We start from the raw sequence: 13,445 nt of genomic DNA on the forward strand, positions 1-13,445 counted from the left end.
ACATGTGGTAGAAGTTCTAGTACTAAAGGAGTCGCTTTTAAGTCCTTAAGCTTTTCAGAAGGAAAGGGCCAGTATATATCAAAAATTTAAATATCCATTTACTCTTTGACCCAGCAATTCAACTTGTATAAATCTATCCTAGGGAGTTCCCTGGCGGTCCAGTGGTTAAGACTCCGCGCTTCCACTGCAGGGGGCCACAGGTTCGATCCCTGGCCAAGGAACTAAGATCCTGCATGCTGTACGGTGCAGCCAAAAAGAAAAAAAAAAAAAAAAATCTATCCTAAAGAAATATTTCATATGTCCACAAAAGTGTATATAAACAAAGATGTCCACTATAGCTATTTGTAATAGTTTAAAAAAATTTTAAAGATAGCCCCAAGATTCCACTAATAGATAAGGAATAATTAAATAATTTTGTGGTTCATCCAAACTATGTATGGAAACATCATGCAATCATCAAAAGAATGATGAACTGACTTGGAAAGATCACTCAGACTATCATGTGTAAAAAGTAAGTTGGTGAAATAATCCTATTGTGCAAAACAAGAAATACATATATTCATAGAAAGAGGTCTGGAAGGATATACCTAAGTTGACAGTGGAGACAGGAAATTCAAGATGAGGGAAATGTAAAGATTTTCACTCTTCATTCTGTATTAAATCTTTCACCATGAGAATGTATTCCTAAACTACTTGTGAAATTAGTAAAGACTTAATACCAAGAGTTACTAAAAATAATGAGCTATGGTAAATGAATGCTGCTACTTTCTCCTTCAAAGAAAACAAATTTGAGATACGGAAAGATTTTAAGAGGATGGTTTGATCTCTCAGAAAAGAATCATCTTTCCCCCAAAGACTCTGCACTTCAATAGTTCTCAAAAGTTGGCTCTGTTTTTCAAAATGAAATGGGTGCCATATATTATAATAGACTTCTTAAAATAGGCCTCTGCCTAACAATCCCAGCTTCTCATAAACTGCTACAAAAGACACCCTCTGGTATAGAGGAAATCCTTCCCTGAAACCAGTCTGCTTAGATCATAAACACAGGCTATATCCACTTTATGCAGAATCCATAGATCCACTTTAGAAAATGGAAAATTATTCTACTAGTGTCAACAAAATACCACCTCTCAAATAATGTATCATTTTATAAATATTTAATCTTCAGAATAAATTCTGTTGTAGTCTGGTTAAGTACACATACCTATCATATGCGATATATGATGTATCTTCTTGTCTATCGTATCTTCTTCTCTAACCAGGGTCAATTTTTAATTATTAAAAAAAAATCTATGTTCTATCAGTATCTTCTACCTTAAGGCCATAATTTTATTTACTCAGCACTCTGTATGATGTTTAATCTACTTCCTCACTGTGGGTAAAGAGCACAGTGTGTCTACAAAATCTACTTTAACTAAAGAACTATACTATATCAAAAAAACGAATCTAAATGTTCTTAAATAGTCATCAAAGCAAACTTTTGTTCCTCAAAAGACACTATTAAGAACACTAAAAGACAAGATACAAACTGGAAGAAAATACTGAAGAGTATATATCCAGTACAGAATTTACACTCAATATAAAGTACTCTTATAATTCAATAAAACCAACGTAATAAAAAAAAAGACAAAACCTATGAATAGACATTTCACCAACAAAGATATATGGATGGCAAATAAACACATGAAAAGATTCTCAACATTACTAGAGAAATGCAAGTTAAGATCACAATGAGACACCACTATACAACCACCAACACAGCTACAATTTAAAAGGCCGAGCATACTGAGTATTGAGGGAGATGCAGAGCAATTAGAATTCTCATATATTGCTAATGAGAAAGCAAAATGGCATAGCCACTTTGGAAAACAGATTGGCAATTTCTCATTAAGCTAAACATAAATTTACCATATGATCCAGCAATTCCACTCCCAGTAGTATTAATCCAAGAGAAAAGAAAACATATGCCCACAGAAAGACTTGCAAGCAAATATTCTTAGCAGCTTTAATCATAACAGCCGCAAACTGGAAAGAACTCAAATATCCATCAACTGGTAAACTGCTAAACAAACTGCAGTACATCCATACAGAGAATGACCACTCAGCAATAAAAAGGAACTACCGATACACACGACACGGATGAATCTCAAAATGTTTCCATTATGCTAAGTGAAAGAAGCCAGCCATATAAGACTATAAAGTATATCATTCCATTTTTTTCGTCTAGAAAAGGCAAAACTTAATACATCAGTGGATATGGGGGAGGGGGGATTAAGTGCAGAGGGCCTGAGAAACTTTGTGGAGTGATGCAAACGTCCTATACGATGTCTGTGGGCGGTCACACAACTGTATACATCTGTCAAATTTCATCAAATTATAAGCTTAAAAATGTATCGTATGTCAATTTCACCTACGTAAAGCTGACAAAAATATATTCTTGCAAAAAGTTTGAGGCATTTTTCAAAAAGTTCCACCGGTACTTTTAAGTAAAAGGAGAAAGATGCTTTCTCTGAGAATTGGATGAAGCAATGGAGTTTATCCATCAACTATATTTCTCTTTTCATTTCATACATTCCATAGATCAGGGAGAAAGAGAAACAAAGGAAGACATAAATATTTATTGCTAATAATGAAGAACAAACGACTGTCCTGTTTGGCAGGTACCCGAAACACCTGGAGGAGGTTTGACCGGATTGGGGAGGGGTGCCCTAAGGGTAACAAATCTGGCTGGCCAGCACCCTGGCAAGGAGACACCTGTCCCAAGTGCTCAAAACCGCAGCAACCTGCCCTCCCCCCTCCTGCAGACCCCCCCATCAGTCTCAATTCGGTTCACACCGCCTCATTTCCTCCCTTTGTCCCCTTCTCTCCACTCCCACTATGTCTCTGCTATCCTTTCTCGGACCCTCATAGCCCAAGAGCCTGAACTGCTGTACAAAGATTACTATAAAATGACACTGTGGGTTTTTTCTCATGAAAAATTAATAAACGGTCTTTGTTGTTTCCTTCATATTCTACAAAGGAAACAAAACTCACCAGTAGTACTACTACCTAGAGAGAACGGTTAACATTCTGGTGTTTAATCTTTCCTACCTGTTACATATAATGCGATACGGCTTTAACATGCACTCAACACACACAAACTGATCAATTAGGCACCCCAAACTGACAGGTAACCACGGTGAAGTCCAAAAGCAACAAAATATGTAATTCTTGCCTTCAAAGAAGCTTATAAACTAAGAGGAAAAAAACTACAAACTTCAGGAAAATGAATTTGTGCCCATTTTTTGTGGGCAAAACTCAGTTTCAAAATCACGGAAATAAAAATGTAGTCTTGAGCAGATTTAGAGAAAAGATCTTCAGAGGGTATTTGTCACCAAAACTGGAGTAATACCATACTTACTTTCCTTTTTTTACACTTACTATAGTGTGCCCACTTCTCCGTGTATTAAACAATTTTTTCAAAACCACTGGAACTAGTCTTCCTGCCTCTGGTCTAATCCACCTCCGAACGACCTTTACACGAGATTCTTTCATCCATCCATCCATCCATCCATCCAGTTAACAAAAACACCAGGCACTATTCTCACTTCAAAGCAGTGAACAAAACATAGCTCACTTCCTGCCTCAAAAAACTTGAAAAACTTCCCAATGCCAGATTCCCAGGCCCCAGGCGCAGAGACTTTGATTTGGGTCTGGAATAGAGGCCAGGGATCTGCATTTTTCCTGATGCAATGGCCTGTAGGCAATGCTTTGAGAAATGCTGGCCTCAGGTATCAGCTCCAAGCTAATGAGGCTGGCAGTGATGCTCTCCCGTGAGCACACCACAGCCTGCCCTCGGACATTTCTCACCACCTCCCACCTTCGTGTGCTCCGTGCTCCACACAAACGCAACTGCTTTCTTTATCTGTCTTGTGCACAATTTTCACTACTTGGAAATGCCCTGCACCCTAGGCATTTCTTATCCAGAAGCTCTTCAGAGTTCAAATGCCCTCTTACTCTCAAACTCCTGCTTTGCCTACCCAGCCAGGAATAAAACGGAATGCCTATAGCATCATACCTATACTTCTTTCGACACATGTACCTTCTCACTGGTATTAGATGTTCTTCCCTACTGTAGGGAAACTCCTGAGAACAGCATCCAAATCCCAGTTACCTCTGCCTCCCGGGTGCCTGGCCATTCTTGGCCCACAACAAGCACTCAAATTAGAGTTAGGGAATTGAAGGGAGACACCAAACATTGATCAAACACCTTATTCCTATGTTATTATTCCCTTTCCTCCCTATCTGACTCCTTCTCGTACCTTTTTCCTTTGCTAATGTCATTTTAAACTTAACAGTGATTACCCCTGGGGATGAGGGAACATTCTACATGGCGTGCCATTAACATTTGGATTTTTACACAAAGAACATTAGTTTTGACAGCAGAAAAAAAAAAAAAAAAGAAAAATTCTTTTAACTTCAAAATGACTGAGGAAGTGCTGGCAATGGGACCCGGTGGGGAAGTGCTGTCCTTTTACTCCCAACGGTCTCGTCCTACTTCTCACACTGACCATTTTATGGGGAATGGAACCTCCATAAAAGAAACTGTCTTCTCAGTTGCCTAAGGAAGCAATCAAATATTGCCCTTGCCCGATCCACCAAGCCCCATACACATACCAACACAGCACCCTGGAAATCATCAGCACTGTTATTTTAGGTCTTTTATGCCATTATGACAGATAAAGAGAGCACGACTGTCTTTCGTGAGGCAAGAGTGCACAGTACACAGCTCCAACTGTCTTCCACTTAAATGCTGCATAAAACGTGCACCTAAGATAGTAAATGTTTATAAGGAAACCCCTCCATACACTGTAATATTAATCTCTCGTAATGAATTTTGAATAGATTATTTAACATATAAAAAACAGAAATACGTCAGAAGATTACTGCATACCTGTGGATTTTCCAAACGTTTTAAATATTCTTCAAATGACCCTTCTATAAACTGCAAAAAGAGAAAAAAGTCTATTACAAATACATCGAAGCAAAAGTTAATCTCTTCACTGTGAATTACTGAATTTTTACACAAACCTTGGATACATCAGTAATACTAAAATATATATATTATATATACACACACGCACAGATAAAATCTAATTATGAAAATACATACATCATCAAGAAAACATCATAAACACACAAAAGAATTTAAAGAAGGAAACACTGTCCGGAAACATTTCCTGGACAGGATCTGGATGGGCACAGGGACAGCATCATAAGGAAGCGGTGGACAGCAAGCACCGTGTTGGGAAGACAGGAGCCACCTGGCCAGCAGGAGCAGGGCCACTCGGTGGGGTGAGTGCAGTGAGAGAGGAACTCAACTGCACACCTATTCACAGAGGGCCTGGGGCCCAGGCAGGACTATCAGACTTAGGGAGAAGACAGTTCAAGGTCCCAGCAGGTGACACTGTGAACAGAGAAATTACATGATAAAAGCAGCACTTAAAGACTAACCTGGTAATGGCCAATGCTTAGAAGATAATTAAACATAGATGCGCTAGCTAAGAAATATTAGTTTACTAATAGATATGAATATTCATTCTCTCTTAGGTCAGTTATACTAAAAACAAGGACGAGAACTAATAATGCTAAAGATCTTTTGAAGAATCAACAAGATTTTTCTAATATGGCCTGCTTCATTGCTACTTTAACATATTAAAAAAATTGAGTTTATTCAAGCTATATAATAATGTTTTTTGCTTTTCTCATAGCAATTCCACTAATGTAACTGAAAGATCTAAAAAGACATTTGTCTGAAACACCAAATTCAATTTTATTTAAATTACTCTCAGTTAATGTAACAAAGTGATACACTTAAAACCATTAAAATACACTCCCCGGTCTATAAAAATCTTTTAAAAGCCCATGGATTTTTTTAAGACGGAGATTAATTCCTTTATAGATTGTATACTGTCAGATTTCCAAAAGTATGCTAAGTTTCAACACAGACTCGTAATAAAATAGCCACATATTTCAAATATCCCACCAATCAGAGGCTACTGTTCTGTATTAGTTGATTATCTATAGACTTAAAAAAAATAAAACCACCCCACAGAACCATTTAAAGTTGCAAAAGACCTAAGCCGTGTTCTGACACAAGCCTGCATCCAATCTGAGATTCTACTTTCTAATCAGAAAGTATTCATCTAGGCCCCAACTAACCATGGTCAGTAAAAAGGCACACCCTTCTTCCCATGAGAGCCTTTTCCAATTCAGGCCAATAGAAGCTGTTAGAGGTATTCATTATAAGGAAAGCAAAACTTCCCCCCTTGGAACTTTCAACCTCGGATCACACCTCCTGAGACCGTACAGCTAAATAAATATATGCAAAGCACTTAAAACAATGCCTGCTGGCAGAGAGTAAATGCTCAACCAATGTTAGCAATTTCCACTGTTGTCAACAGTAGCCAGTAACAGTAATAACTAATTCACCTGTAATTTCTTCAAATAGTCCAGGACCACTCCACTCCCCTGCCCTCTTCTCTGCTATAATACTGTCTTATCTAGCCTCCACACTACCAGCTTTTTATTAATAAAACAAGTTTTCAAATCTCCTGATCAAGCAGGTATCTCTCCTTCCTGGAATATATTACTGTCCATCTTATAACATGGCACCCAGAAAAATGTCACCAGTAATAAAATTTTGCTTGAAAATAGGAACTCCAACCCAAGAACACATCTAAACACTATTTACCTATTAAGTCTTGGAACTGAGTTATATGCAAAGTGTCAATGTTCTGGCAGTCAACGGGGGGGGGCGGGAAATACCATTGAAAGTTGTCAGATGATAATTCTAGTCATAAAACCAATAACTAGTAAATCCTATAAGGCTTTCAATGTAAAATGAAAATAGGTCACTGTGGCATTATTTCACAGCCTACTACACACTACTGAGAAAATTACAGTAAGTTGATATTCTGTTAACTACTAATTAACTATACTACATTCTATTAACTACTAATCATTATTTACATAGTTACAATGTTCTGATAGGTAGTTCACAATGATGAACCCTGAAAATTAAAAATTTATAAATGCCTCCTGATAAAATCAAAGGCTCAACTCTAGCTATGCTCAGCATATTTCTTATACCCTAAGTGTGCAATTTTTACAACTCACATGGGGTCACCGATCACGGAAAACCGTTAACCACAACACCTCACTCCCTGATCACATCAGACAAAGCTCGCTCCTAATACGCAAGGGTCCTGCCTAGGTCAGCCTTCCAGCCTCCACAGCTCAGTGACCCATCCGTCACAGAAGCTTTCTAAAAGTCTGAATAAATGAATACCACAAAATGGCCTTTAAAAAAAAAAAAAAATCACAGCTGTAACTGGATTTGGATTCAAAAAAGCAGGGTTTTTTTTAGTTTTTATTTATTTTGGGCTGCATTGGGTCTTTGTTGCTGTGCACGGGCTTTCTCTAGTTGCGGCGAGTGGGGACTACTCTTCGTTGCGGTTTGCGGGCTTCTCATTGCGGTGGCTTTTCTTGTTGTGGAGCACGGGCTCTAGGCACGCGGGCTTCAGTAGTTGTGGCACGAGGGCTCAGTAGTTGTGGTGCACGGGCTTAGTTGCTCCGCGGCATGTGGGATCTTCCCGGACCAGGGCTCGAACCCGTGTCCCCTGCCCTGGCAGGCGGATTCTTAACTACTATGTCACCAGGGAAGCCCAGCCGTTGTTTTTTATAAGGGTTATTTTCAAAACCTGCATTAAGATCCAACCCTTGAAATTCCCATTAGACCATTCTAAAGGCTAAAATGTAAATGTAAGTCAACACACCATTACATGTTTAAAATTACAAATTACCGCTTCAAATTTCTCTCGGTTCTCTCGAAGATAATGAATACAGGCCATTCTGACTTCAACATGGCGAGACTGAGAGTGCAGCACCTGCAAAGGAAAGAGCAGCACACTATCAAGCGCTGTGTTAGAAGATTCAAGCTACGACCTAGTGCCTTCTTTCACACCCAGCGTAACCTCACAGCCAGCAGACATCAGTCTCCCTTTCCCTTTCTATCATTTCTAGCTCTTTATTCATTCCCACCTCTTCCACTAACCAGAGAGATGACACGACACATACAAACTGCAGTACTTAAGCCAGATGTCACTCTATAAAGAGCTTATTACCATTTCTCCTTTAAGTCACTGAAATTACTCCTTTGGGGAAATCTTTGCAAACTTAAGACACTTTCCTCTCCTGGCCAGCCCTCTACTGTAACTTTGCTCTTCACAAAGCAAGGCTAACAGAATTCCTGCAATGCAGTGCTTAGCCTCATCCTATGCTTGCTGCAAAAGAGAACAAACAGGAAACTTCAACAAAAATCGTCTTTGAGGCTTTATGCCCATAAGAGATAAATTTCTTTTTCCCGGTAATTTTGAACTATTTGCCTTATGTATAAATTTAAGTCCACCGTGGTTTCAGAAAAATTAAGGCACTCATTCTTAAATCCTTTAGCTGTCAGGCTTACATGATTCTTGAAAGAACATCCAGGGAGCAACACACAGGATGCAAACGTGCCCCTGTGTGCTGCCATCCCAACAGCCTTGAAACTTGCTCTTTTGCCCAGAATCTTAAAGCACCACCTGAAATAAGTCATACTACAAAGATGATCCAAATCCTCCCACTTTGTAGCTTCTGTTTTCTTCTGTTAAACAACTAGTTCAACAGAAGAATAACTTACTACCATGCTAAAAAGAGTAGATTATTTTTTTTTCTATAACTAGGTGTCTCAAACGAAGGTGTTCCTGGTACTCTACAAGGTCAAGGTAGGAGAAAAAAAGCTGACATATAAAATAATGACATCTCCAACTACTGTCAAGGCCTCTTGAGAATTTCTATTATTATAAAGTAACTTTAAGAGTTATAGTTCCAACTAAGTGATTCTCCCTTATGTTCAGGGTGAGCAGAGAATTCAGGAAAAGGGAAGCTCCAGCTGCACATTCTACAGGTCACTGTGGGCAACAGCCAGGGCTCACTTATACCCACAGAACCAAAGGCACAACTGTTTAGACAGTTAGCAGGTCCCTGCACACTAAGACACACTGAAGATGCACTAGCTGAGGTGAGCAATGAATTTGTCTTCAGCATACTAGCTGGTTTTCAGCTTAACAGAGTATGCCGACATTGTTGTCTTGGGTACTACAAAAAAGCATCCTTACGTATTCTAAGCTTCCAGCACTGGAAGGACTACCCAAATAGTAGTAGATTTGAGTAGCAGAAAAAATAACCACCACACAATTTTTTTGCCAACTCAACAAATGACATTTAGCAACACTTCCTTCACAGAAGCTATGCTAGACACTATTATGAATCAACGTATTAGTCTGAGTAAACCACAGTGTCATCCGATAAGGCTTTCCTGCCATCAGTAAAGTGGAGCTAGTCTTAAAGCCATTTACCTAGCAACAGGTGGCAGACATAAGTGAATAAAGCTTATTTTCCACCAAAAACAATGACAGGCATATCTCTTGTTTTTTCCCCTCTTTTAACAAAGATTTTATTAGCACATGAAATCTGAACCTGTTACTCAGAAGCAAAACTCTCAGCAACTTCTGATCAAGTGCAGGGGGTGTCGGGGCTTTACAAAGCCAAGCACTGTTAAGAGAAGCAAGGTTAAATGACAACTGTTTAAAAAGCATAATATTGTGCCAGTTCAAGGACACTCAGGAAGAATTCAAATGGTATGACAAATATCTCTGCAAATCATTATATACATGAAAATAAGCTAGAAATAGGAGGCTTTCCAATCTTTACTTAGGGCAGACGGTGATAAACACTGAGAAAGGCCGAGACACACTGCTTCTCCAAGTCCTCTAAGAGCGCCCTATTTTTAGCTCTAGGGCCACAGAGCTGATTCAGGTCAGGCCTCCTGTAGGCCCACGTCCAGAACTGTAAAAAGGGAAGGGCCTATCTAAATCAGGTAATTTGGAGGGAAAGACTCCTGCTAATTCAAGTCTCTCCCTCTCCATTCCCCCCACCAAAGGCCGCCATTTAGATTACTTACTGTGACTCCTTGTTAGAAATTATAATTATTTTGATATTATTGGAGAAATCGTTGGCAAAAAAGTAAATCCTCTGTACACATTTTTAAAGGGCAGCCTGAGGCTGCTGTTGCTGTCCTCCGCCTCCCCCTGCAACGCACACACTGCCTTTGGCCATGAAGGCTATTACCTTTGGTCCTTGTCTACTGAAGAACTGAGCTGCCCCCAAGAGTCACAGTATTAAGCTTTCTAAAAGCTCAGTATACTAAAAGTCAGAATCATCTAATTGGAAGGGATAGTCTCTTATGCCTAACTTAAATCCCATCACAATAAGATACAATAAAAATGTGTTAGCTGATGTTAGCAATGAGTTCTTAGTGTAACCAGCTAGCTCTTGCTCCTTTCTACTTAAAAATAGAGATTCTGTATAATCAAGTTTGCCAGTTATCTACAGCATGTAGTACTGAAACCAGACACACCTTTCTGCTTCAACATAAACTAGGATGTAGATAATCCAACTCCAAACAAGCACCGTACTTCCCTTATTGCTATTTGTTTCCACCTCCTTCCTTACCAAATTCTTGCTAGAGCTAACAATATGCATCAATAGGGACTGAATTCACTTCCACCTCTTCCTTCTGCTTCTGGAGGTGCTAAGGAGTCCAGGCAGGCTGAGTGGAGATCCAGGAAACTCACGAATGGGACAGACTGTTCACCTACTGATAGTAAAGCCTGGGATGTGTTTGTGTGAACATATCCCAAAGCAACATTAGAACATCCTAAAAATCTAAAAATAAGAGACATCTATTGAACTAAAAAAGAGCTCGATTTGGGAAGCTTTGAGAAGAATGTTTGAATGACAATGCCTGCGACAAACTGCAAAGGTTTGGACCTTTGCTAAATCCATTTCTTGTTTAAAAAAAAATGATGTTATGCTACTGTTGTGAAAACGAGGGCCTTTGGAAAATAAATGGCTGGCCTTTGGATATTGAAAAAAATACGAATAGACTGGTCTATAGATGTTAAGTAAAGCATTTACTCACAAATAGAAATTGTGAAAGCTACTTAGCATTCAAAAAAGGTGAGAGAAAGAGAAACAGAAAAACTCCAAAGGCGGGGAGGAGACGGGAGGGGTGGACCTTAGGCCAAAGGAAAGCAAACTGTGAACGGTAGGAAATACACACCAGGGCAGTAATGTGAAACTTTTGTCCAACTATTTCAACAGCTATTTTTCAATACAGGATGGGTTTTGCTGACTGCATACCTACCAACTACAGTATTATATAACAGGGAATAAGCTCTCTTACAAAAAAAAAGAAAAAAAATCAGAAACATCCTCCCAAGAACTGTGTTAGGAAGTGATTTTGACCATTAAGGGGGAAAAATTCGGCCAAGGGCCTGAAGAACTCCAGATATACCCTGCCTTCCTACTACCAACTCCAAAACAGACTTTTTTTAAAGTCAATTATTTTTAGTACACCTACACTGCCTTGCAGAGCATTAAAAAAAAAGAGTGGAATCTGCTCAAAGACAATTCTTTGCAAACATTCTACCTTTTCCAAAGTCTGGCTTTCCCAAACTGTTCATTTTCCCCCTTCTGATTCAGGCGGACATCGGCGGGCTTGGCTATCCCGCGTTCCAAAGTCCAGCAACAGGAAAAAAAAATCATGTTCCGCGAGTCAAGTCTGGTGCACCACCTCCTCTAGGAAACATTCGGTTTACTGGTGGGAACTCTGTGCTTATAAAACCAAGAGGAGGGGAAAAGAACATTTCTCCCTGTCGCCAGCCATCAAGCAAGGGTACAAGGCTCTCCGCAGGCCTCACGGGTTGGCCTCAACTCATTACCTCTTCGCCAGGAGGGACGACATCCAGATAATTTACAGGTTTTTAAGTTTCGATTTAGAGCTTCCAGACCCGGAGCAGCGTCCGGTTCCGGCGCGACAATGGGCCGCTGTGGCGACGCCGGGGCCACGCGCAGCCCGGGAAGTAGGCGGCCCGGCCCGCCCGCCGCTTCCCACCCGGCCCCGCCGCTTTCCCCCGCCCGGCCCCCGCCCCATTACCTGCTCCGCCACGGCCCGGAACAGGCACGACCCGTCCTTGGCGACCAGTTTCCGATACAAGCCCAGTTTCCGCAGATAGGCGTCCATGGGCGTCGCGTCCTCCCGGGGCGCCGCACCGCCCTGGTCGCCGCCGTCTGGGGCGCCGACGGCCGCCTCCATGTTGCCGGTCGCGCTGCAGGCCCGGCGCGGCGCGGGCTAGCCCCACATGGCCGCGCCGCCGGCTCCTCGACGCCCCGGCCTGGGGCGGGCGGCGGCTCGGGCTCGGGCTGGGCACGCGACGGCGGCTGCAGGCGGCGGCCCGAGGCAGCAGTCCGCGCGCATAGAGGAGCCCTGCCTAATGCATGGCCGGGCGCACGCGGCCACCTCCCGAGGGCCCACGCGCCCAGGGGCACCGGGGGGGAAATTCACGAAAACCCGAGAGCGAGGAGTCACTTCCCGGCGGCCTCGCCGCCCGGCTCAGAAACTGCGCCCGGGGGTCGCCGCCCCCACAAGTTTCCTTGTCCCGACCCGGCGGAGGCGATGAAAGCCCCGCACCTGAGCGCGCGCAGAGCCGGCTCAGGTAAAGCGAGGCCTGCGGCCCAAACACCGGGAGCCGAGGAAGCCGAAAGAGAAAGACGCGGCCTTTCGTCTCCCCACCTCGCAGGAGGGCGCCGGAGGGGCGGGGAGCGGGCGGGGGCGCCCAGCGGAGGGCAGCACGCTCGCAGCCCAGATTTTGTTTTCGCTTTCAGCCAGACAGCGGAGAGGACGGCGGGAAGTGTAGTTTGGCCAGCGGCAGGAAGTCAGCCTGCGGCGGGCGGGGACGCGCGGCCGGCCTACCCGGGGGAGGCGCTCGGGAGGCACGGGGACTACAAGTCCCTACAGCGCGGGCGCCGTCGCCGCCGCAGCCACCCGGAGCCGGCTTCGCGCTTCCCGGGCACAGTGTTCGCGAGCAGGCCGAGGGTCTCAGCCAGCCGACGCGCAGCAACCTGCGCGCGCCGCCCCGCCCGGCCGGCCGCCCACTGCGCCGCGGGGCCGCGGGAAGTGCGCGCGCGCTGCATGCGTGGAGTCGCCCGGGACACTGAGGCTGCTGGGTCGGGCCTTTTGTGTATTTCCAAACAGAGGGCGCACCTGTCTGCTCCCCTCCCCGGCCTCTTCTCCTGGCGTTTCCATGGAGGTGGCTTTAACGGCTTAAACAGAAAATAGAGCTAATTGGCGAAGGCTCCTGGAACTGGCACCGTGCGGGGCTACACAGGCTGTCCATAAATCAACCGTGGCCTGCTGATTCCTATTAGAGATTAGATGTACAGCTCGTGCACTATAGCAAGATGATGCCTTTGCCACAGACATTTTGGTTCACCGTGCCACTGTAGCTGCCCACCCCGACACA

At 43.0% G+C, this 13,445-nt stretch overlaps 1 protein-coding gene across 2 annotated transcripts in view; it reads right to left on the reverse strand.

Moving 5' to 3' along the window:
* OTUD4 (OTU deubiquitinase 4) overlaps positions 1 to 12,303 on the reverse strand; it is a 41,447-nt gene extending 29,144 nt beyond the window's left edge. For both annotated transcript variants that reach the window (XM_081224718.1, XM_081224717.1), the window contains exons 1-3: positions 12,080 to 12,303; positions 7,845 to 7,928; positions 4,934 to 4,984 (exon numbers count right to left, since the gene is read on the reverse strand). In XM_081224718.1, coding sequence (XP_081080844.1) covers positions 4,934 to 4,984; positions 7,845 to 7,928; positions 12,080 to 12,238 — 294 coding nt within the window. In that variant the 5' untranslated portion in view covers positions 12,239 to 12,303. The remainder of the gene's footprint in view (positions 1 to 4,933; positions 4,985 to 7,844; positions 7,929 to 12,079) is intronic.
* Between the last annotated feature and the right edge of the window lie 1,142 nt (positions 12,304 to 13,445).

The sequence above is a fragment of the Mesoplodon bidens genome (assembly GCF_964165515.1).
Source record: "Mesoplodon bidens genome assembly, chromosome: 1".
NCBI lineage: Eukaryota > Metazoa > Chordata > Mammalia > Artiodactyla > Ziphiidae > Mesoplodon > Mesoplodon bidens.